Source organism: Centroberyx affinis, unplaced genomic scaffold (genome assembly GCF_046629955.1).
Source record: "Centroberyx affinis isolate AG114_WGS23_722 - 3 ecotype Tasmania unplaced genomic scaffold, CSIRO-AGI_Caff_v1 ptg002128l_1, whole genome shotgun sequence".
NCBI classification, from domain to species: Eukaryota; Metazoa; Chordata; class Actinopteri; order Beryciformes; family Berycidae; genus Centroberyx; species Centroberyx affinis.
In genome coordinates this window covers 350,914-376,122 of record NW_027280450.1, presented here as the reverse complement: position 1 = coordinate 376,122, position 25,209 = coordinate 350,914, and the positions used below count along the sequence as shown (strand labels likewise).

General features: G+C 40.9%; 1 protein-coding gene across 1 annotated transcript; it reads right to left on the bottom strand.

The window, feature by feature from the left end:
- Positions 1-516: 516 nt before the first annotated feature.
- On the bottom strand, positions 517-24,078 carry tnfrsfa (tumor necrosis factor receptor superfamily, member a). Its single transcript, XM_071531765.1, has 10 exons — positions 23,852-24,078; positions 13,391-13,562; positions 11,513-11,644; positions 5,280-5,391; positions 4,852-4,985; positions 4,635-4,730; positions 4,496-4,542; positions 4,066-4,347; positions 3,790-3,826; positions 517-3,205 (listed from the first exon to the last, which is right to left on the bottom strand). Exons 1-10 carry the CDS (start codon positions 23,882-23,884, stop codon positions 2,904-2,906), a joined length of 1,347 nt encoding a protein of 448 aa, XP_071387866.1. The 5' UTR covers positions 23,885-24,078; the 3' UTR covers positions 517-2,903.
- Positions 24,079-25,209: the final 1,131 nt, after the last annotated feature.

The following is a 25,209-nucleotide window of genomic DNA, read 5'->3' as shown; positions in this document are numbered from 1 at the left end:
GTTGTTGGTTACAAGGCAAACAACCAAGATTAGAAATAAAACCAGCAGATTTCAATATAGCACCGATTTCTTTGAAAACTCTATCCCTGTTGCTAATCATTAACACCCATCTTACTTGACTATTAATGAGCCATGACTTTTGCTAAACTGAGTTTATGCACCACTACATCCCCTTTCATAATCATTAACATCGACCTAAGTTAAGCAGGACTTTTAAAGTGTAACATTCCTTTAATTGCTTAAGTTGGATTCATGTAGTTCTTGGCTGTATAAAAGTAAATCTTACATAATGTTAGCCTATATATAATGCCCCATAGCTCTCTGGCCATAAATTATTCTCTTGACTCCAAGATTGTGAAGTCTGAGGACTTAGACTCTCTGGCTTGGAAACGGTTTAAATCAAATGATGTCATATAAATGGTTGACCCACATGTCTCTGGTGTTTTAGAGGTGATTTATGCTCTTGTATAAACAAATATGCAAAACATCAGTTTTGTATATAATTCAAAGATGCAATATCAGTAAAAAACATTTATTTGAAACTGACATAAACAAATACATGGCTTCGCTGTATTTGCATCATTTGCATCTGAAATCCATGACAAGCAAACAATAACTAAGGGGGAAATGGCTTAAATAAAGTTGAACAGGACATTTTTACATGAACAGTCATAAAGCTATTGGATAAAACAAAAAAACTTGAACAGCTTGGGACTTGCATTGAAATATGTAAAGGTAAAAACACAGAATTAAAAAAAAAAAAAAAAGACACATACACTCACATCAACTGCCATAGAGTAAACAAAACATATGCATAGAGGGCAATGGATTGCTATATGCTTCTATCACTTCATGCAGAAAAGGCCATGAGCAATTTCAAAAGTAAATAGACTATTAGGTCAGAAAACAATGTGTTAAAAAGTTGAGGGAAAATATAAGTGAGGGGGGAAAACAGGGTCCCTAGAAATTGATGCAGGCTGTTTTTTCATTGTCTATCAATAGATGGCAGTGCCAGCACTGTAGCCTCGCTCTTTGGCTATAAAATAGAATTCTTTCCTCTATACATAAAAGTGTAGTCACTTCACTGCAGAAAACATGGGCAAAGTCTAGTTTAATATGTCTACAATCACAACATCACCAACCACTGTGGTCTGTTGTACGCAATATCTTCATACCTCACTATATTTATCCTGGTTTGTTAATAGAGCTGCATATACATATATATAATTTGTAAGGCATGTATGCTCTCTGGAAATGTATGTACAAAGGACAGTATTGTGGAAATAAAACCAAACTTTCTTTATCCAGAAAAGGTTTCCTTCATCTTGTCTGAGCCTAACCAAGAGAAAACAATCCGTACCTGCTTTCCACGTCACTGCTGACATGTATCAAAGGACTATTCGGTCAGTCGGTTAACTGCAACAGTTGGACTCGACAGGCCAGTTCTCTTTTTCTAAGATAGGTGTCACCACAACTCCAACATGAGCCGACACAGTTCAGCATCACTGTGGTGTTCATGGTCACAGCGGACGCTCCCGATACTCGGCTGTGAGGAAATGGCACACGTAACATGTTACACATCGACAGTGTGGACTGAAGTGCTGCGCCAGACGTCGTGCAGCAAGCAGGAACACGGTTTAACAAAACACTACAAGTTTCAACCACACCTTTCAAGCTGATCTCAGTCATTTTGCCCTGCAGCTAAATGCAATCACAACACAAAAAACAATCTGTGCTGCTTTGTTTTCCAGGGTTGTAATGGCAATGATATAAATAATGACAGATAATTATCATTCATTAAAATAAATATGTCAATAAATAAAATGACCTTTGAACCTCTCTGCATTACAAGGAAACATTATGGAAACACTTTACTAACCTATTAACCGCTGTTCCAGAAGAAACAGCTTGTGAAATTCCTTCTACAATGTTTTGTGTGAGTAGTAACACTGAACATATAAAAGACCGGACGAGGAAAAGGACTGAAAGCATTCAGTTTCTCTGCGACGTGGCTTGATTGTACACAATCTATGACACTCTTGTATCACTATGGATAAAGTTCTGTGAAAATCATGATATTGTGAGAAAGATCTAAATAAATTCAGATGTATGAATGGTGGCAAGGAGGTAATATTCATCATTAGTAAGCCTGCACATTAACCCTTGTCATTAAAATGGTCCTTACTCTCCTATCCTTGTCCGACAGGATGCTGCTTATGGCCTATTCCATGTAGTTTCAGAGGAGCATAAATCTACATAACAAGTATAGCATAACTGTAGCTCTAAATCCTACATGTGCCAGAGGTCAGTGCATCAAGTAGGCACAGTATCAGTGACATAGCTAATGCCACTCCTACAAACCAGTGTATATCCTTGTCTCAAGGTAGTGTTTTGGCTGGCATATGCCCTTCGCTCAAAGATCTGGGCTTGGGACCAGGTGAGCGACACACAAGCCAAGAGATTTCTAAGCTTATATGGCCGTATATCGCTTTATTAAAGCCTAAAGAATACAGCCATGTCTGCCTGTGGAAGTTGACACCTTCATGTTATTCTACTCCTTAATTTAGATTTTAGGTTTTTGAAAAATACTTTCATGGCCGTCTTTGGTGGCAATGTTGTTAACTTTGCCCACAAAGGCTTTTGTTCTTTTTTTCATTATCACACCTCACTATTTTGCGAGTAGTCAACATCCTTAGAGCAATGATCAATGTGATTCATCCTTCCCCTTTTTGTGTCATTTTCTTTTCAAAACTACTGGCTTTCGAATGCATGGCTAATCAGCCAAAAAGAGGTAAGCCTGTTCTTGAGAGACAATGTCAACCAACAGTGCCTATGTGCTTTAGTCGTCCTTGTAATAAGTACTTTTTTTTTCACTTCATTTGCACTCCCCAACGCTCGGGCTTTCAGGGTGTGTCTGCGTGCTTGTAGTAGCCTTTCTGGAGGGCTGCAGAGGCGATGCTCTCTGCAGAGCGCCGCTGGTCCATACTTAGCAGAGCCTCCAGCAGATTGTTGATGTCAGCCTTCAGCCCCTCCCTCTGCATCCAGTTCTTCAGCAGTTCATACACCTTGTCAGTAGAGGGGCCGCTCTCTGCAATTCGAATGTGGTTGTCACTGACTCCGATCATTCTGAAGAACTTGTTATGGATCCGTACGTCCAGGTACTCGTCAAACAAATCGAAGCTCTTCCTCAGGGATTTTTCTGATCCTTGAAAAACGTAAACAGAGTCAGATATTTTAGATTATTAACAGTTTTGCTGCTTATTCACAGAAACTCTGGATGTTTTGACTAGATGTTTTTCTTATCATTTTCTCCATTTGTATCCCTAACAATGGCACTACAATGGATTGTTAATACCAAATGCAGCTAAGTTTAAGTGCTTGAAGATGAACTCATAAAGCAGTTAACACATGGATACAGACACAACACAATTAAAATATAAGAAAAAAATAGTACATTATATAAATACACCAAATTTTCTTCAGGGGGATGAATAAACAAAACATTTTAAATTGAGGTTTAAACAAATCCACTAAGCCATGTCCTCTTCAAGCATGAAGAAAATCAGCGTATCCCCTGAAGGATTTGAGATGGCCTGACTGTCATGGGATCAATCTATCAACCAGATAATATCGTGAACCGCATTAAACCATGCCGTTTTGCATCCCCAGCTGTCTTTTAGGGCAGCGCGAGCAGCACATGCAAAATGGCTTCATGAAATGTGGAAAGAGGAAATGAGTAAAAATGTCTCTATTATGAAAATTTCCCCCCACACTTTCCAAGAATCTTACCTAGTAGTGGCACTAATCGGCACTGCAGCGGATCATCCTGTAACATGAGAGAAATCACAAAAACAATGTTAAAAAATCTTAAGGGGAGGTGAGACAGGTGATTCGCTAAATTCAGAATGAAACATCACAGTAATTACAGAAAGAGCATGTGTATACGTGCAAACACACACATACATGTCTCACTATCTCTCTTTTTTCCGGACTCTCTTTCAGGTGGTTTTTATCTCCCTCCCTCCCGCTTTGACACTCCTCTTCCCTCCCGCCAGTTCCTCTCACCACAGCTATAGGCAGCAGTCTCTGGGCGGCGGGGCTCTGGTGTGGCGAGCTGCCAGACGACGCTGCCGTGGGCAGGGCTGACAGGCTAGTTTGGGACGAGCTGGTGGTGTTGGGCAAACTGTCCCCCAGTCCCCGGTCCTCATCCTCTAGGGGCGGGGAAGCCTTGCTCATCCCAGCCTGGGTCTCCTGCAGCAGGGGACGCGACTCTGGGCGGGACTCTTCCCCCTCCAGACCGGCATTCTGATTGTTCTGTCTCTCCTCCGGTGTGGGTCCGCTCTCATCCTGATGAGAAGATGGGAGGAAGATGAAAAAAGTGTGACATATTATACAGCACGGGTCATACGTTACTTCAAAAGAAGAATTCAAAGTATACATGGCGAAGGCAATTATAAAAAACCTCAATAACTAGAAAAAAACCTCAATAACTCACAATAGGAATCTTCACGATTTCACTGGAATCACAATCGCGTTTTGAACCTGTGCAACAGTAGATGAATAGCATTAGGAAATTTGTTACAGAACATTTGTTGATTTGTTTATCAAATACACTCCAAATGGTGTCAACTTACATGGTTTTTCACATGAATGCTGCTTGACTTTAAACCACCACACACTGAATCCGATAATCAAGATCAAGATGACCAGTATGATGACAACAGGAATAACTGTAAAAGAGAAATAAAAAATTAACACAAATCATTCAAGAAATAAAATTAAGTCACAACGACTTTCAATGACAACCATTACTGCGTAAAACAGATGAAATGGAATTGATCATACAGTTACCTATGGCCTTCGGAGAACTAGAGGCTGGTGTCGGGACGGCTGGGGAATTTGGGGTGGGGGACAGGTCCCGTTTCTTACACACCGTGTTATGAAAGGGGGTGCACTTCTTCACCTCCTCCTCCCCTGCTTTACACCTGAGATATGAACAGCAAAGACACAGTTAAGCAGTGATTAAGCTAGAAAGGCCTTGACTTTGTGGAAAGTTATAGTCACATGATGAAACTATATTCAAAATGATATGAATGGTGATGCTAAAACAAAACAAGAAAAATAAAACAAATGCAATTGAATACTAAAACAGAATAAACCAGTGGTTCTCAATCTCAGGACCTGGGATGCAAAGTGAATGCAATAGACTGAAATCAACCAGGATCCACTGGAATAAACTCTCATAATTGCAAAGACTTTGCACAGTAAATGGCACTCACTTGGCACAGCGCTTGCAGACCTCGCAGGCCTGATCCGGCACACAGAAAGTGCCTGGTCTGCACTGGCACTTGGTGTCTGTAGTACTGGTGCAGGACACTGTTACAATCTCATCTGTGGGTAGAGAGGGAGCGAGAAGGACACAATTATAGTGGTTAATACAAAGGAATCATATAATTTTATTTGACTGGCCTTATTTTTAAGTATTAATATGAAATGTGTGTCTATCACATCAATGAGGGTCATGTACATAAATCTGCTGCGCCTGCAGTCTGCAACACAAGAATCAACTCACTCTGAAAATGGTTATCAAATAACCAATTTAAGAGCGAGTTATCAAATACAATACACACACGTTAATCCTCTTCAATCATAAAATACACCAATGTTTCAGCAAATGACGTCTTGGATCTACAGTATGTATCTATATATAACTAAATATATGCAGTGTGTCCACTATATACAGTATATGTAGCGTGTCTACTATTTTAAATACCTAACTCAGGGAGTTAGATATTTGTGGTCATGGAGGGGCAGGCCACAAAGGCAGCTTCTGATTCAATCACAAAGAGCAGCCAGTGGCTCTGGCTTCAAAGAAAGGTCACCAGTTGGGGTCCAAAGCATGGAAGTCTAACTCATGACTAAGAGAGGAGTTACATTACATGTGATGGGATAACTTAGAAGTTGATAGTCATATATTCCGTTCTCAGGTCTTGGTATAGTTGTTTGTCATAATTAAGCGTACTCATCAACCGTCCCTTAAGCTTATAATAGTTGGTGAAGTCAGATTTCTGCTAAGTGGTCTGACCACTAACCCAGAAGGGTCATTAGAGACTAATAGCGAGAGGATAGAAATTAGTGGATGTAATATTGTAAACTAAGTGAGGTAGTGTTGGTACAGAGTAGTGAGTATAGTTCTGATCAGTATTGGCGAAGTGTAGAAGAAAGTGGTTATGGGACGACAGAAATAACTGTTGAGTCTGCTGGAGGAGTCGAGGGCCTAATTCAACAAAACATCTATGATGGGAGGAGTCTAGTTGATAACCCCCATGACATAACCCCCCCCCCCACACACACACACACACACACACACACACTTTCCCCTAACAACCAAGCTACATTAGGTTTCTACATAGATGCTCACCCACACTTACATCAGATCCAGTCTATTGATAAATGCCCTTCATGTTGAAACTGGCCATTATGTTGCTACTACTGAGGAGAATTACACATCTACTACTAATACTACTTGTGACACAGTGGGTCTCAGATGAGACACACTAGCACATAACTGACTCAGTTAGGCGTTTGGTAGGACCAGAAAGCAAATATAAACAAATATTGATCACCACCAATCTATTATCACCAAAGATGTTATATAGGCTATAACTTAAATCAACTAGAATTACTGGTCACTACTGGTGCAAAGCCTGTAGGCTAAGAGAAATTAACATTGGATATATTCAAGACATTTGAATAATTTCTATAGACCACCATTCTGCAGCCTACTTTCGGACTAGCCTATCTTTGTTAACAATGAAAATGTGCCTCTGTAGTTGAATGGGGTGTTGGCTGTGGTTAATATCCTATTACATGGTATTATATTTCAGACTAGTTCAGAGGTGCACTGATAGTATTTGTGCTGTTGGATTCTGCACTGATCCAGTTCCCAGGTACTCGTACTGAGATTGGCAAATGAAGTTGTCCCAATATTGATAGTTAAATGACATGTACTTTGGTAAAATAAAATACTTTTCTGGCGGGAGCAAAAATGATACTTTGAGCTCAGTGAAGCAAATTGCCAGCTGTGCCAAGCTAAGGTGTCTCTGTTGAGAGGCGAGGAGAGGCAAAGCAGCTGGGCCAAGCCAGTCAGAGATAGCAGAATAATACTGAAAGCGAGGTGATTCGGCCTTGAAACTATAAAATATAAAATCTGTCACTGTCACTTTGGAAATAATTTTTTTTTTTAAAAAGTAATGTCGTTACAAATATAATCTGTGAACAGGACAGGACTAAAAAAAACACAATAGCAAATGTTTTTCCATTTATAACAGATTCACCCTTAAATATATTCTTTATGGGGGGCAGTGTGGATCGGTCTCCATCTGTTTGTTTATTGGTTCATCGTTCGCGTTTGTGTGTCATGCTCACTATCACAGCTTCCACCAATCAAATTTTGACGAAACTCGGGGTAATGATACATCTCAATACTGGGCTTTGGCCTTTTTAAAATGACACTGATTGGCCCAGGGGGGCAGTGTTTATTTGTTAAACTGGTATCGGTGCATCTTGTTTCTAGTTATCCTTGTTTGCTAAGCAAAATAAGATGGATAGGCCAACAACCAGCAGCAGTAAGCGTGCAGAATAGGAGATGCAGCTGGTTAACTTTGTGAAGCTTGTACAGAATTTAATAAGTAGACTAGTAGTAAACCTGTAACCATCTGCACATGAGACAGTATCGGGTGGGATTTGGACTTATTTGTAGGCTGCAACCTATTGCCTGAAAATTAGATAATTGGGCATATATTTTTTTTACTCTAAGTTACATTTTGTCTCATTTAAGAGGACAATGAAGGAAGGAAAATCTGTCATGGTTCATTTATTACATTTTGACCAATAGTGTTAGCAGCCAAGGCCTTTAGGATATAACCCGACTTAATTACAAACCAGAGGACGACCTCAACAGTCGGCCTTTCACTTCCTTAGAATGTGGGCCTTAACAAATCAAATCACTAGCTTCTGCCAACTTGTAATTATCATTGCATGGTTTAAGAGTAAGCAATGGTACTGCAACTTCTTTCAGATCTCAGTGTTGACAGATGGTCCATCCAAAAATATTAGTAAATGTATACTCCCACTCCCTCCAACCAACAACTCCTCATAAAAAATCCAATGTCCATGCTTGCCAACTACAGCAGTGTTGTAACCCTTTCACCTTCTACAGTTTTGATGCTACATAGACAAAACTTCACCTCACTGCGCAGCAAGTTGTTATTACTTTTCTAAGCAATCCGTCATATAGTTTAAGATATTTCATTTTTATTGAAAGTTTTTGCCCTCATTCTCTTAAATGGGGAGGAATGTAGCGAGCAGAGCAGACCAGCAAGTGTTGATGCCCACTGGAGACACAGAAAGACAAGCTCTCTCCCTCTCTATCTTCATTGTCCACATGCTGGACACTGTTGCTTCTTCCCTGGACTCAACATATCCAACAAGTCAACTGTCACTGTATTACTTGGGTACAACATCCACAATTATTCATCCCCCACAAGACTCTTCTTATTTTATTTTTTTTTCACCCAGGACTCTCTTTGTTCTGAAATCATGCCAGTAATCAGATGTGTGAAAATAATTTGGATGGAGATTTGATGGCGCTCATTTGATCAATGGAAAAAATGTGCCAGCCATTCAAGTGTTGAATAGTGGTGGAGACAGAGAGAGACATTCACATCTGAGTAGTGTGTACCAGTGTGCTGTAGGCCGTTGTTCTGGCATAAATAGGGTATGATGTGGGGGGAAAACTGCAAAATCTGCAAATCTTTACCGCTGCCAGCCAGTAGATGGACTGGGAGCTGTGGGACACCAAAGATTCCACTGGAAGTGTTGAGTTTTACTCTCTGCACATTCCTCCATTCTCCCCATTTTCTCTCACTCTCTCTCCACAGTCCATTATTTTTGTTTGTCTGTATCGTAACTATTAGGAATGTAATGATCATCTGATTGGAGTCAGATAGACCAGGGTCTGGATATCATTCTACTGATTTAAACATATTGGACCAGGTAAAAGCGGGGGGGGTCATTTACAAATGCTACTGGCCTTTTTATGGCCGGGGAAACACGATTAAACAGTCAAAATCAAGAATATTGAATATTGAAGAATATTGAAGTGTCTAAGTGTGTAAATTTCTTCTGTGTCTTTCTTTTTTCCTCCATGTCACCGCCTTCACCCCTGGAGAATGCAATCGTAAGCCTTCACATGAAAAAAAGGCATTGCTGTTTATATAATCGTTTAAGCAAGCTTCTGGCGTATATTTTAGTGCATAGAAGTTGAAGAGCTCCTTCTTTACCAGAGCAGCCAGTGAAGCAAATCAATCACACAGATTTCCCTATGTTGTATTTTTAACCAAGCAGCTAGCAATACTTGGGGTAAAAGGCAGGGAATGATGTAACTGGTTGTGTACTGAAAAAAAGGGTCTTTTGGATCTTTCCTCTTAAAAGGTGAATATATTTTGACAAACAGCCACAGATTTCTATGAGTGCAGAGGTGCCCATTACATTTTGACAGTAATTAATGTTATACTAAAATGTTTTTTACCACATTATAGACAAGATGCTGGCCAATGTCTAGATTTAAAAATCTGTGTCACAAATGAGTTTATCAGGGTAGCAACTTTTGCCAGTAAAACTTAGACCAACTAGACCAACTGACCAGAGACAATGAGGATGGCTACAATTTATGAAACTGAAATTTTCCAATGCAAAATAAATTCCTTTGGGGGATATTTTACTAAATGAAGACAGTGCAGATATATTCTGGTGCCATTTCTGGTGTCATTGTTGAATTCTGAGCTGTGTAGGACCCTAGCATCTCATTTCAGGACACATGCATAGATGAATATATCAATAAATAATTGATTATCTGCTAAAACATGTCACATTAAGTTTCTGCTTTCAAAACATATGTGACTACTGATTTCAATACACTGTTAACTGCATAAAAAAAGCTTAAGAACATAATAGTTTGCAAGAAGGAGCAAATTAGAATTAGATTTGAGCTCTTATGAAATCATTCAATACCTTCATTTACTGTATTTTTGTCACATTTCTTTGTTATGTGTGTCTGAATGAGCTAAGAAGTCAATTTTGTTTTCCAGCTGCTGAGCCATTTTACACATTGTTGCCAGTGCCGTGCCGCAGACACTGCTTCCTGTGTTGAAGGAAGTAAACAATTATGCCATTTTAGCATTGAAAAATACCTCAGCAGTATAGTGACACTTCTGCTTTTGTTACATAATTACGCTCTGTTCCGATTGGATGGTGTAACACATGCAGAGCAGATCAGCAAGGATGAATAGGATTAAATAAGTTCTGAGTCAGGCAAGTGGTCTTCATTAAAAACAAAGTCGATACTTAGCTATCAGTTCGACAGCTTGTGGAAAATACTCTAAAATCTAGGCTATTTTATTTTGGTAAATTAGGTGTGCTTTGTGGAGAATGGTGTGTATGTGTGTGTGTGTGTGGTTGGGGGTGGGGTGGGTGCATGCAAGATGCACTGGTAATCCCATTCCCTTAAACTAACCCTAACCCAGGGGGCAGGTGAGTCTGAGTAAGAATAGCTTTCCCTGTGTATCTCCTGTCTAATCTGAATAATTTATGCAGATGACTTAAATTAACCAACTCTGAATCAAAGCCTAAATGAATAACAGCATGTTCTGAATGAAAACTGAGATCATCTTCAGCTCATTTGACAACATTCAACATAAGGCACTGTGGCGGAGTGACATGGGTTAATCATACAGACAGTATAGCTCCTCGTGACACCATGAATGATTCATTCTCAACAGTATCCTCGTCAGTATAGTATGTTTGTCAATATGAGGTTTTAAGCGTTACAAATTGCAACGTTGTTCATTTAAAAGTGTAAGCAGCCCATAGTGAGAGGGGCCTTTAAACATTTAATTCACAGTTGCTTTCGCATGTTCCCATTAATTATTACATGGTCATAAATACGTTAAAACTGGAGAAAAAGACACAAAGCTCTTTCTTAAAGCCTCTATGAAAAAGCACAAAACATATCCTATGTAACATTAGTCTCTTTTCTGGAGCTCAAGCCTTTCATAGCGCACAAAGACGCCCAGTGTGGGAGACAATGAAACACAGCCACACCCAGCGCAGCCAGGTAAGAAAGACACACAAGCAAATCTCCAGAGACAGGTAACACACTCACATTCAGCGCATGAAACAAACCAACAAAGACACACCCTGCTACTCCGTGTAACATCATAAGATCAGATTTTCACGAGTGGATTTGAAAGGCAGGGAAGCAGACAAAAAGATATTAACTTTCCTGAACAATATCGGTGGCAAACTGAGTTATAGAAGTGTCTAAAGTGATGTGAATTTGAAAAGGTGAAGGAAAAAATGAATTGAGAATTTTTACTTCTTCCCACATACAGAGTCATAAGGTTTTAATAGCAAGAAAAAAAACAAGTCAAGAAGTGGAGAATGTCATTACCTGTGCGGCAGTGTGTGCATGGCAGGCAGCGGTTCATCCCGTTAGAGTGCTCCGTGTACGTCTGGCCGTCGTCACAGGACACACAGCTCCCTAGCTCCAGGTCTCTTTCACAGGCCTTCTGCACAAAGGTACCTGACAATAAAACCAGAAAACAGTTCAACAACAAGCCAAATACTAAGTTTATCCCCTAGTGTGCATGTTAAGCAGGCCTATATTGTGCATAAACCATAACTAAGCATAGGAACTAGTGGTGATTTGTCCTCCTATATTGGTCGTATGTCATGCTTAGCACTTTTACACTCAGTTCATGCATGCCATGAATGAGAGCACTTTATTCTCATGTGTTTTCAGGATTTATCTGATGCACAAATAGAAAAAAAAACACCATAGAGAGTGTAGAAAATGAAAAAAACACAATGGAGGGTAAAGACTTCTTTAGGTAAACACACTAAATTGTTTTCAGTAGTTTGTTTTATCACAAGTTGAGTTGAGGTAGAAGTGACATTCAGTATCCATCCAGACTGAAAAGTATTTGTAATACCCACAAGGCTGATGTAGACAAAAAAGCAAAAAAAAAACAAAAAAAAGCTGACAGTTCACACCACTAAGTGGCTAGGGGGGCTTTTGAATAGGTGGCAACAACTAAACACATGACCCACAAATTAATGTAACAAAACAGAGTCCACAAAGGGGGGAAAAGCAAGACAGAGAGTCTGTTTCAACCCAGCTGTCACAAGACACAAGCACACATCGATGCTCTGTTTAAACTTTCTCCCATTGATTCTATTGTATAGCCCTATTTTATTGATAACTGTAAACCTGCCATCTTGTACTCCAGCTGCAAATGTTAGGAATGTTAGGAAGGAAAGGAAAGCAAGTTGATTTATAAGCATTCTTGATGAGGACTGACAGGTCCAGAGTGATGTGGACCAACACTGCATTTGATGTTAAGCCTAGAGCCCTTATCAGACAAATGGACACAATATAACATGATAAAATAACCTTATTGTTTTGGATAGTTTTGCTTTAAATGCTTATAATATTGTAATGGGGTAACAACTGCAAATGTATTTATGAAATACAGTATCAGATAATGAGGTTGTAAATTACCTAGTGAGGAAGGTGAATACAAGAATCTGCAGCTACCAACAAAAAAGTTGATCTTAAGAGAAAAGGCCTGTTTCCTATAATTTCAGAATGTCAAATATAATAAAAACAGCTAGCAGCAGCATGGAGTAATTACATCCTGACCAATTTAGTTTTAAGCTACATACATTTCTTAAGCTGTTAATTTCTGGATCTTGGGTACATTTAACTGCCATAATATAGCAGATTTATATCCGAGTTTTCACTTTCTCCTTAACTCTGATCTGCTTCATAGGAGCAGTTTGCCCTCTCTTACTGGCGATCATGCTTTTTTTCCAGGCCAGGCAGAAAATATTTGAGAAACAGGGCTGGAACATCATTTAGGGTATGGGCTTGCCCTGGGTTTCTCCCATTGCAGATGTTTGTCTTGGTTCTACTGTATAAGACCAGTGTCATTAATATCATCTACAATACAGTAATACAGCCTAAACAACACAAACGAGTCATTCTCCTCGTTTATAAATCTCACTTCAATCCTTGATTCCTATGGAAAATGTAATTCAAAATGTTGGTTCTAGGTTCGCTGCTCTAGTCTTAATTGATGTTAAAGGCTTGGCTCTGGGTTACAGGATGCAGGACACAGTACCATGTATTGGTCAGAAGGAGTTTCAGGTCAGGTTACATAAACTGAATGGTTCTAGGTTTGGTTCCAGCGGGCCTGTTCGACTGGTCATACCTATGTCTGCATCTGGACTATTATGGTCCTGTTCTACCCGTTGTGATTCTGCTTACCAGCCTGGCAATTGAGGCAGCAGAGTCCCTGGTGGAAGTACTGCTCGTTCTCCACACAGGTTCTGTGTCGTGGGAGGGTCTGGTTTCTGTAGTCATCGCTGGACCACTGAGACGCTGGACTAAGCTCTGCTGCACCAGCAACCAGCCCAACAGATAGCAACGCCAGCAACACCTGTATCATCGAGGTCAGGGATAGAAAGAGGGAGAAAGATGAGACAGAGAGAGAGAGAAAGGAAAGGGGTGGGGCAAAGAGGGTGGAGAATAGGGTAGTAAAGGGGGGGAAAAAAGAGAAAAGATTTGTATTATTTCCGTGTATCCACTGTATACAGACTCACCCACTCACACAGATCGGATGAAGGAGAGTAGAGAGGAGAGTATGTATTCTCATAAGAAACCTTGTGTGAGCAATCTAGGCCTTAATTTGAACCATCTGATCTGAACATCTGCCGTGGGATGGCAATTAAGAGAGCCATCCAGCCGGTCAGAACTAGAGGCAAAACAAGCCTGTGTGCATGGTGCAGGCGTATACACTAACTACATGTACGACAGCAAGACCTAACTCAATTATTTCATGATCTGGTTTTCTTGTAGGAATGGTTTAGATGCAGACAATCCATTACCTCAACTGTGGGTGCACCAGAATGGGCTTGATAAGGTATCTCAGCTAATACCAGTGCAGTGCCCATATCAAATGTGATTCCAGTAATCCATTCATGTGCTAGATAATAACAGGCTTGTATAGGTGGGGGACTGAGAAGAATACAGCCGAACACTTTAGTGTGGCCCCCAGGCGCTGGTGTTTATTCACACGCTTTTCACCGTGTCAATGTGAGAAGGCCCCATTCATTGGCAAACAACACACTTTAGTGCCTCTACTTCAAATGACCCACATTCTTAAACCCCGGCTCTTTGAATGGCATGACATGCGACACCGCCACGAAGCGCCTCGAACGCAACGCGACACCCTCTGTGTAAAGGAGAGGCCTAGTTTTGGAGGTTTTGTCTCTCCTGTGCCCCGGCCCCCCTCTCTTCACAGGGAGCTGGGAGAGAAAGGAACAGGTTAGGGCAGAGAGGGCCGGCATTGAGAGGGAGAAAGAGAAAGAGAGAAAGAGGAGGGTGTAGCGTGTGAGAAAGTGAGACAGCAGGGAACGGCATGGGATTTTGTAAGGGGAACGGGGGAGGCTAGAGAGCGAGAGAAAGAAAGACTGACAGCAGAGAGACAGAGGTAGAGAAAGAGGGACAGACAGGAGCGGAGACTGACTCCTGACGCTAGACTTGGCTCTCTGGACGGCAGCCATGCCTTGTTGTTCAAAAGAAGTTTCCCCTCTCTCTCTCTCCCTTTCCCTTCTTCCTCTCCCTCTGCTCACGTCAGACTTTCCGAAGACGCTGAGAGGCAGACGTGGAGGGGCAGACGGCCGGCAGAGCGCTCACAATCACACCATTTAGATCTATCCAAACATTCTGAGGAGGGGGGTGGCAGAAGAGAGAGAGGGAAAGGGGAGGGAGATAAAATGAGAGGGGGACTAACAGCTTGCATGACACAGGGTGAGTCTAAGACTTGAATACACTATGTGTGTATGACTGCGGGGTGGGGGATGTGGAGAGAAATGGAATTGGGAGAGACTGAGGAGAAGGCCGTGTGAAAAAGGCAAGAGAGAAAAATCCTGCATACAAGCATGCGTGCAGTAGGAAGCAGTGGAAAGGAAAAAGAGGAAAAGGAAAAAAGGAAAACTTGGAAGAGTATGCTAGACTAGAGGTGATTCTTCTACAGTCGTGGCAATGCTACAATGCAGAAGTAAAAGTAGTATGTGAAATCGTAATGAATGTGAGAAAAACAGGCAATCAAAATGAAGAAGTGGGCAGCTAATAAATTAACTCGAAAACTCTGGTGTTTGACTGACAGTGAAGATGCAGAGACAGAGTAAAGACATGGCATCATTTCCGGTCTCAGCTCATTCCAGGCCGTGTGATTCATAAAACTCCCAGGTGCAGCCACCTTCACAGGCAAACCTGTTATGCTCAGCAGACGAGTTGCCCCGCAGAAGAGTCAAGGCCATTTTATAGAGGGGAAAAAAACACTAACATTGGAATTTGCCATTGACAGCGAGTATATTTTTGAGAGTTTTTGTACGACTGCAGAAAAGGACATCCTTCACAATGCAGAATCATATTAAAGTATACTCTCTTTTCCATGTGCTAACGTGCAAATTTCTGCCCAGGTTTTATTTTCTACCAAACACAATTCAGTAAGGGGATCCAACTGTGTGGTATCTCATAAATATAGCCTTGCTCACGAGGAAAATGGACAACACGGTCAACATTTGTCCACACACACACGTCTGCGCTATATACACATGAGTGTACTGTATACATAAACACTATGGGCAACCACAATGTGGCTTCGTTTTACCTCTAAGACCTAGTCAGGAGGAAGACCGGAGTGACCGTAACCTCAGTGTAGAAAGCCCTCCAAACCCACAATCCCTGGCAAGTCTCCAACCCCGGCTGCAGTGGTACAGTCCACTTCACAGTCTTCTCTATCCTCCTCACAATGAGTAGGCCTGGCTGCAGATTATTTGGTTCCACAGTGTCCTATTGTGATGCTTTCAGTCGATGTGTATGATAGGTTAGTACTGTGCTTGTGTGGACGCGAGTTAAACTAATGTAAGGACAATGTAACAGTGAGGGCCCCTCTGTTTATCTGACAACAGTAGCTCCCCTCCGCTTCCTCTCAAGACCCTGGGTTCTTCCAAATTGCCTTGGCACAAACTGTGCACATGCCATGTACACTGAGAATGTATTTTGTGACTAAACGACAGGACATCCTTTCAGTTGACCTAGGTTATCAATGGACCATTTAGAGGGGTGTGATCACTCCCGAGTCCCTGAAGGAATTACAGTGAGCTCCATTATAAAATGGATAGAAACAAAAAGATATGCACATGCACAGACACACACACACACAAGTGGATGCACATGCACGCACATCCACATGACACGCATACGCAGACGCACACACAAGCCGAGGGAGATGGTTTATTTCATATAGGACAGACGATTTCAAGTCATAGACATCTGATAAGGAGTGGCACGCTGTACCTCATTACACTCCTGGTTCCGGATTGGGACCTGACCTTCCATATCATGCTTTTCTCATTAGCCACTCCTATTCTTTCATCCATTATCTCTGTGGGGCATTTGTGATACTGAGAATACAGTACACCCATCCTCTGGGATAGTTTGGTGAGAGAGGAAAAGGGTCCTTGAGAAGTTTAGATTACAGTGAGGGAAAATATCGCTATGCATGAGTTGAGTGCTGAGGATCCTAGATAATAAGTAAAAAGTTCCAAGCGACCCCTCATTTTAGGTCACTGATAATACACACACATAACTCTAAATATATTTCCATATACAATAGGTACTATTTATACCCACGGCAGCACATTCAAATCTATGGAAAACCAATTCAAAAGGCCTCATTTATACAAGTAATTTTGTAGTTGATGCAATTAATTCAGCTGTTACCTAAACTGTGTCGTGCTTTGATTGCTCTTCAATAGACTTCTTACAACAACGTAGCGATCAGTTCATCAGATTATAGATGGTCAGCAGTTGGATGGTCTGAGCCAACAACCAATTACTGACATTGATCCCTGACCATTATTGCATTATTTCCATGTTATATTGAGGAATTCAGCTATTTGTAGCCCGATAACATTAAAGTATTCTATCACATGACAGAGTGAGAGACAGGATACGCACTTTGTTTTGCCACAGCTTTTGATTTGCAACATTGCATAAATAACTTGAATATGGAACTTGTATTTCAAATCCAATACCAGTGAACTGTGTCCTCCCTCTACCTTAGTTCAGACAAACATGAATCCACAAAGTCAACATCTCATCTCACTGTCAACTGAGAAGCTCAAAGTTGGTGTGATACACAGATTACAGTTGATTCTCTGCTTTTTTACTGGACTGGACTTGCAAAGTCAAAAGAATGACATGGATGATAGAGATCTAATTTCATGGTATTCAACTTCTTTTACTCATTCCGTAACCCTAACTACATTTTCTTGCCTAATTTTTAATTCCTGCTTTTTTGGTGGTATGTGGTATTTTTAGATGGCTCCTTGGGACCTGGGAGTAGTCAATGAATAAAGTTACATTTGAATACATTGTAACCAGCTAGATACCAAATAGAGAGGAAACATGTCCAGCAACAGTCTGGTCAGGTGTTATTATTATTACCTGTGAAAGCAAGAATCTTACCACCAATGTTACCACCAAGCTAATAACACTTTTGTCCTTAATGCAACTTTACTAGCTATAGTTTGTGATGTGGTGGTCTATCTATAGTGTTCTCAACAGCTGTGTTACACACATGCATCTTTGGATAATCTTACTAAACCTGCTGGGTATTAAGGCTGCTGCAATAACTGACTAATTGAGATTGTGATTACAGGAGCCAACTGGAGTTATTTTGTATGACCGCGATCACAGTTTTGTTTTCACCTGAAGACATTTTCCTTTCAACTTTCAAATAAAAGTAAATATGTTTGCAAATCGGTCAACATTTATGTCCTGTCTCCCACTACGGCATTACTGCCTGGTAGCCTAAGGCTCTGTGCAGGGAGAGTCTCTGAGCGCCATCAAAACTCCATGGAAACTAATTTCACACATATGATTACTTACATACTCTTCGAAAAATAGTGCACAGAGTTCCTGGACACAAAATGTGGCATATGTCTGCAAATGAAATGAAGGCATCCACTGCACTTTTGTATTTTCATGGAATATATAGTGATAAAAACATGGATATGGACAGCTATAGGTAAGAAAACTGTGTTGACTGTGTGTTGGACGAATAAGGAGAGGAGACAAGGGATGAGTCTGCACGTAAAACTGCTTCCCGATATAATGAACTGAGCTCATTATATATCCATATTTGATATAAAAGAAATCTCATCCATACTGGTTATTTCCTATTATTTTATACTATATAATACTGCAAGGTATGAGAGGAAATGTGAGATGATTGCATGTATAAAAGCACATTCCAAGAATCCGATGCAGTAAATGCACTTCAATCCTTCATTGATTGAAGAAATCTGTCATGTTTTTTAAATACCTTACACTTCGTTGCTGTTTATCATTTAACTGCTGAGTTCTTTTTGATGTTTTGTTTCTTTTGATGTGCTTGACATATGTTATATAATACAAATTTCTCCCCATATATATATACTTTAGAAATAAAACACCAACATTATCATTATCTTTATCTTTATTTATTAAGTTTTACAGCACAACGTTTTATTTCCTTTGTGCATTAGGTTATTATGATGCAGACATGAGCTGTAATGCTGTGAGGTCTATTGGTGTCGTTTGGCTGAAGGGGCTTCAAAGCCTGGCCTTGTAGTGTGCGCACGCAAACCCTTTGAAGTCTCCCAACGTTCTGTTCCCTTCGTCCGATGTTATCGATGCAGCGTAGCACAGTGAGCAGCATTGAACTCGTTGAAAGCCACATACAGCTTCACCGGTCAGAGCAATGTTTATTTTTAATGTTGTAACCTATTTATTTGTTATTTCATGCTCTCAGCTCATTGCTCACTCTCCGTGGGGAAAAGGGCGATTAAATTGTTAATGGTAATTATTTGTGAAAGAATAATCAATCGTCATTGCAAAATTTCATGATGGCCGCAGCCCTACTGGGTACATTAATTGCGAATCCCTGGAAGTTGACCTTGACAGGACAGTGAGCGCTCTCTGGGCTCTGCTTTAGAAATGAATCTTGGACAGCATGCACTTATTTCTTTGAGTGATAAATTACGCTGACATTTTGTGTTAGAGAATGAAGAGAAGTACAGCCCAGCTTATGCCAAGACAACAAAGTCTGTCACTTGCCAAAATACTGTAAATATGTCTAATGTTCAACGAAGCACAGGGACATTCGTCACTATAAAGCTGATAAATATGAGGCTGACCCTCATATCCATTTAAAGCAGTCTAACAAACACGCAGACATCATGAACACCATATTGTCGAGCTGCATAAAGCGCACGAGAAACACACACATACACACGAACACATGCATGTGCACACACACGTGAACACCCCCCCCACACACACACGTGCACGCACACTCACACACACTAGAGCACAAAGGCGCACACACACACACACAGTGTATGAGTGGGAGCGTGTGAAAAGAGGCTGCCCCCTCCTCTCAGGGAGCACAGGAAGCCCGAGACAATGCAGAGGCTTCATGCAGGGTTCAGCTCCGCACTGTTCTCCCCACAGCAGCCTGTCTCAGACCAGGCCCGGGACCCGATTAGACCCACAACATATCCGCTGGGCTGGATATTTATAACTCGGGGAAGCTACAGCTCCACGACACACACACATGGAGCTTCCTCAGGAGGTATGCTGCACTGATTAGGACCATGACAGTGTGTGTTCCACAAGCAGGTTAGGTGGCATTCACCTTCGTACTAGCAAAAAAACAATCAAAGCAATCTGCGATGACGTGAGTTATTGTGAATTTCCTGTTCTCAGCCGCACACTCGTGGTTGGTGAAATGACTGACAGTCTGACAGTGACAAACCACATTAAACTGGACGTGTTGTTTTGATGACGGAGAGAGGGGGCTGCTGAAAGTTTGATAGGTTTGTTAAAGAGCTCAAAGCAGGTGCTGCATGAGACAGATTTTCCGTCCCGTTCATGTTGTGGCGTCGAGCTCGTCTCTGTGGCTTCTAAGGATTGGCTGCTGATGTCATAGGCGTACACAACATCATCGTTAAGACAAGTGAGTCACGTATGCTTGGCTATCGGGAAAGAAGCAACCGACGCCGAGGACATTAAATTTGAGCGTCAGTTATCAAATTGAATTTAGAGGTTTGTGCGGAGAAGTGCTATTAACTTAGCCTTTTCAGATTCTGAGTAGGCTCAATCTAATTTTCCAGAACAAGAGAGGAGCTGAATAACAACTCAAACTCACAAGAAAACTCCAGGAGGGAGAGAATGAAAAGAGGGAGAAAGGATGACTAATAGTTTAAAGTATGTGCACGAATCCATCACCTTGCTCTAGAGACAATCACATTAGCGCCATTAAAGCTTGTCTCTGTGTGTAAAAAAAAAAAAAAAAAGCCCTTGAAGTACTGGCGGTTTATAGCCTTCTCCATAAACACATCACAGCAAAAATGTAGAATATGTCACTGGTGTAACAGGTCAACAAGGACTAAGTGACCATCAATAGCTGGAATTTATGTCTCTGTAAACAGTAGTCCATTCTCCAGACAAAAGTTGAGTTTGTTGTAAGACTCACCACTTCTATTATGATCTGTTCTTCCATCCAGGAGAGGGGAAATTCAGAGGATATAGCCATGATGTGGTGTAATATCTTCAGCAAATATCATCTCTGGTTTCATATTATGTCATGTAACCATGGTGCCTGTAAATGACTAATACCCTGCCAGGTTTTTGTCAGTGTTCCTTTGACAGCTGTGAATCTGAAACTTGTTAATACTGTGAAACATGAAAAAAAAACCATTGGTATAATGAAAAATACTCTATTTTAAAGGTGATTTTCTTCTTCTCTTGTATAGATAGGCTACAGTATGAACAGACAGACAGACAGACAGACAGACAGATAGATAGATAAACATATACTTTTGAATGCAGCTTTCACATCAGTCGTCCTCACTCATAAAATATGCCTCTAAATATTTCCAAATGAATAACAAAGTAGTTACCTTAACTTACATTTTTATGCTTAATGTACTTAAAATCGTTTTTTGGCATAGCAAAGCTGCCCTTCAATGGCCATCACGATTGCCTTTTAAAACACTTTAAAATAGGTATAATCAAAGTAGAACAGGTGGTTTAAAAACCCTCCTGTGGATAACTTTGAATCCCTATTGAAATGTCCTCAAAGAAGACAGTGAACTACACTGGTATCTTTCCACTTCTGGCTGCCCATGTGCTTTGCCTGTCTGATGACTTTTGTACGCATATGAGTGTATTTGTCTACGCCTCAGTGATATGCAAAGAAATTCCTCGTTACACTGTGTGTAATATGGACTTTAGTGCTCTTCAATTCTAAAATATATCATAATGAGACTAAGGGATGAGTTGATCTGTTTATAGAGTGGTGATTTGATTTGTAGTAGCCACACATAATGTTTAGCGAATCAATCTGGGATTATTGATCCGGGAACACAGACTTGCCATTGTTGGTGTGCATTACTTGAGTCGGCAACACACAGACCAGGTGGCACTCCCTCAGAGCATATAACAGGTCTCTAATAATAGGAAGGTGTGTCACAACAACAGCTACCTTATTTCAGAACAAGGCTTCATAGTATTAGATTTCTCAACAAATACAAAAACACAAACCTCGATGTGATATTTCATTCACATGACCTAGACCTACTCTTGACCTCTAGAATGAATACCTGGTGAGAAACCTTGTTTAAAAGAAGAGTAGAAACAGACATGAGAATGCACCCAACCTGGCGTCTGATAATGATCAGCAGGAGGTTGCACTGTGTTGCATCATTCACTGTCCATGTAACTTCTCTAACACAGTGACACGGTTACAACTTTTCACATGATCAGCATGTAGCAGTAAACTACAGCAGGGAGGACTCTGGAGCGGCCAACTTGTTGACCATTGCTAGGTCTCCAGCTGCACTGTCAGTCCTGTCCTTGTCCTTGTCTGTCGTCCACAGAGACAGAGGGGGATATTTCCTGTGTGAACCCACACCCAGCGCTACAGTAAGCAACGACAGATAACATCTAGTGTAAATGAGCACGGGCACGACAATTCTCCAAACCAGATTGATGCCACTAATATCAGTAAATCTGTGTACTCTAGACAGGAAGTTTACTGAAGGGCCGGCACGTACACTTAGGCAATTTCAGTGCATTTGGGGGTTGGGGGGGCAGGGGGGGGGGGTGAAGTTTGCTCGTAGTCCCATAGCAACAGGGTCTGGTGCGGAGGCCTCCAGAATGTTCTGTGGTTTACAGTAGAGATAAACATTGACATTGCCACCCAGAAAAGTAAATCTGTGTTCAGTAATGGAACACTGCATGACTTGAAACACAGATCTGACAGTGCTGGAAACAAACTAAAGCTCCAGGCCCATCAGGAGATCCTACAGTCACCTTAAAGGCTGTATTTATGTCCATGTAACTGTGAGTACAGCTCTGTATGATGAAACACATGACAATATAGCAGCCTCAAGCCAAAGTAACATTGTTCCCCTTATCAATTGAATCCCAGAAGAAGAAGAAGCCAAGGCTAGACATGCTCTATCATGATGAACTTTGATTCACTGTCAACTTCTTCTTCTTCTACTTCTCTAATACTGAGACATTGTGGTATTGTAAACCCTGTACTATATATAGAATTGAAATGTGACATGCGCGTACTGTTACACCACTAGTGTCCCATATATAAATCCAATACCCATATTAGTGACTTTTCCATGAATTTCATATTAATCCAAAGGGCCTTTCATAAATGGTGACATTTTAAGGCCTTACACTGAGCATACAGTATTTATAGTGTCAGGCTTTGGTGCTGCACAGTTGGAAAAACCAACAGCAGAGCGCTGAATGGAAGTCTCTGTCAAAGTCTGAGTGGAATAAACTGTATACTGGCCAAACTGATGGGACTTATTGGAGCTTTGATTCAATAACTGGGATGGTGAATTCTGAACTTTCTTGGCTCAAAATGACCACATTTTGCAAAACCTCTGCTTGCCACATCCATTTTGCCTCTATATAAAAGCCTGTATGAGTAAACTGAACTACATAGCAGAATTGTATTGTATACTAATTATTATTGTTCATACATAGGCCTAATATACCCACTGTGATAGACCAAGAATCATAGTAGCCTATGCTGAACCGCTCAGATGGTGACTGTTATGCTGGGGGAATGAGGGAACAGTACAACACATGTACTGTACTTTACATTACACCCGTGTACAGTGGTCAAGTTTCAGTTTAAATACACCAAGAGAGCCTCTCTTAAAACCGCTCTTCAGAAACAACAACAGCAGTGAAAGCAGCGACAATAACACAACAGCTGTGTCTCGTGAACCCGACTGTATAATCTTCCACCACTAGTTCACAGGCCTGGCCGTGATTTGAGCTCGAGCACAGCACAGCGCCCGAAAAAAGTAAAGTTTTGTCCGGGCTACGTTTAGTACAATGTGTTATAAGTCAATAAAACCGCTGCCGAACTAGTAAATAATTAAATTAACATGTTATTTTATATCGCTAAACATTACATAGTGTTAAGTTTTACTGCACCGCTGTATACATGCACCGAGAGCAATACTAAATATGAAGATATCCGAAGTTCTACCGATCATTGGCATTTCAGTATCGAACAGAGTAATGTAATTTCGATCAAGTAATTAAACAGTAGGCCGTTGCCGTAACGTTACTTACATTAAGTTTCCCGACCACCGGATCGAGGTTCATCTTGGGAACTTCGAGATCAGAGGCAATCCTGGACTTCGGCTTCACACCGCCAATCTAAAGTCCCTAAAACAGCTACTACAGAGAAAAGTAGAATAGCTCCAGGAGTCCAACTTTAACTTTATCCGTCATCCAGGTCTTTTCATGGGTTTACTCTAGGCACTGGTCAAATTTTTTAAGACGTTTTTCGTGAGAGCAGAGACGCTGCCGTATGAGCACCAATGGGGATTTTTTTTTTTTTGCCTGAGAGTTGCTCGGGACGTCAACCAACTCGGGAGCCAATCACAGCGCTGCGTCCAGAATAATAATTAAGCAGCAATGTGTAACTTTTAGGCATTAAGCGGTCTTTCAGTCGAAATAAAACAATACGGAACTACATCCTTTTGCTCCCTCCCAGTTATTTGTTGTTTAATACACTTTCTCTAGTGTGATAAGCTAAATAAGCAGTATTGATTTGTATGCAAAGGCGCGGACTAATCGATCTGCAAAAGGGTCTTGTCAAATAAGATTTTACATCCACTCACCCAATGGGTAACTTACTTGGGTCCAGTTAACTATATATTGTGTAACTAACTAATAATAACTAACCAATGTGCAACAAGTTGACATATAAACTCAACTGTGAAAGCATGGTAATGAGACAATGGTCTCTCAGGTGCCCAAAAGTTGACCTTTGTCATTAATACACACTCCAGGCCAGTGGTTCCCTAAGTGGGGTTCGGGGACCACCAGGGGTCCTTAGGGGTTGACTGGGGGTCCTAGGCAAAATGAGGAATAGTTAAATTGTACTGTTATTTTACTTACTAGACAGTAGCATGATGAGAGAAAAGATGACTGTGAAAACCCCACCCACAGTATAGACAGTTATATAATTCTACTATTATTAAATCATATCATATCATGGTTTTACTATTTCTACTATGCCATATCTAACAAGAAACATCCTATCAAATGGGGTTCCTGAGGACCAAACCTTATCAAAAGTGTGTGTGTGGTCTTATGTACCTATTTGGTCATCCTTAACATGAAAAACTTTAGGAAGCCCTGCACTAGACCATGCCAGGGTAATCAAAACAAAACTAAACAACAAAAAAACACTATCCAGCTAGTATAAAAACACACCAGGCCTGCCTGTCAGACAGTGGTGTGGTGAAAGAAGAATTGGGCAATTTCGATGACACATTTTTAAGAGACATTTATAGTAAATGCTGTCTCATGGAGAAGATGTCCCACTTCTCATAAAAAAAGTCTACAGAAAATATTTTGTTACAAAATACAATGATGACTGGTGAAATAATCTAGTGGCCGGAGGCAGGATAGCAACATCG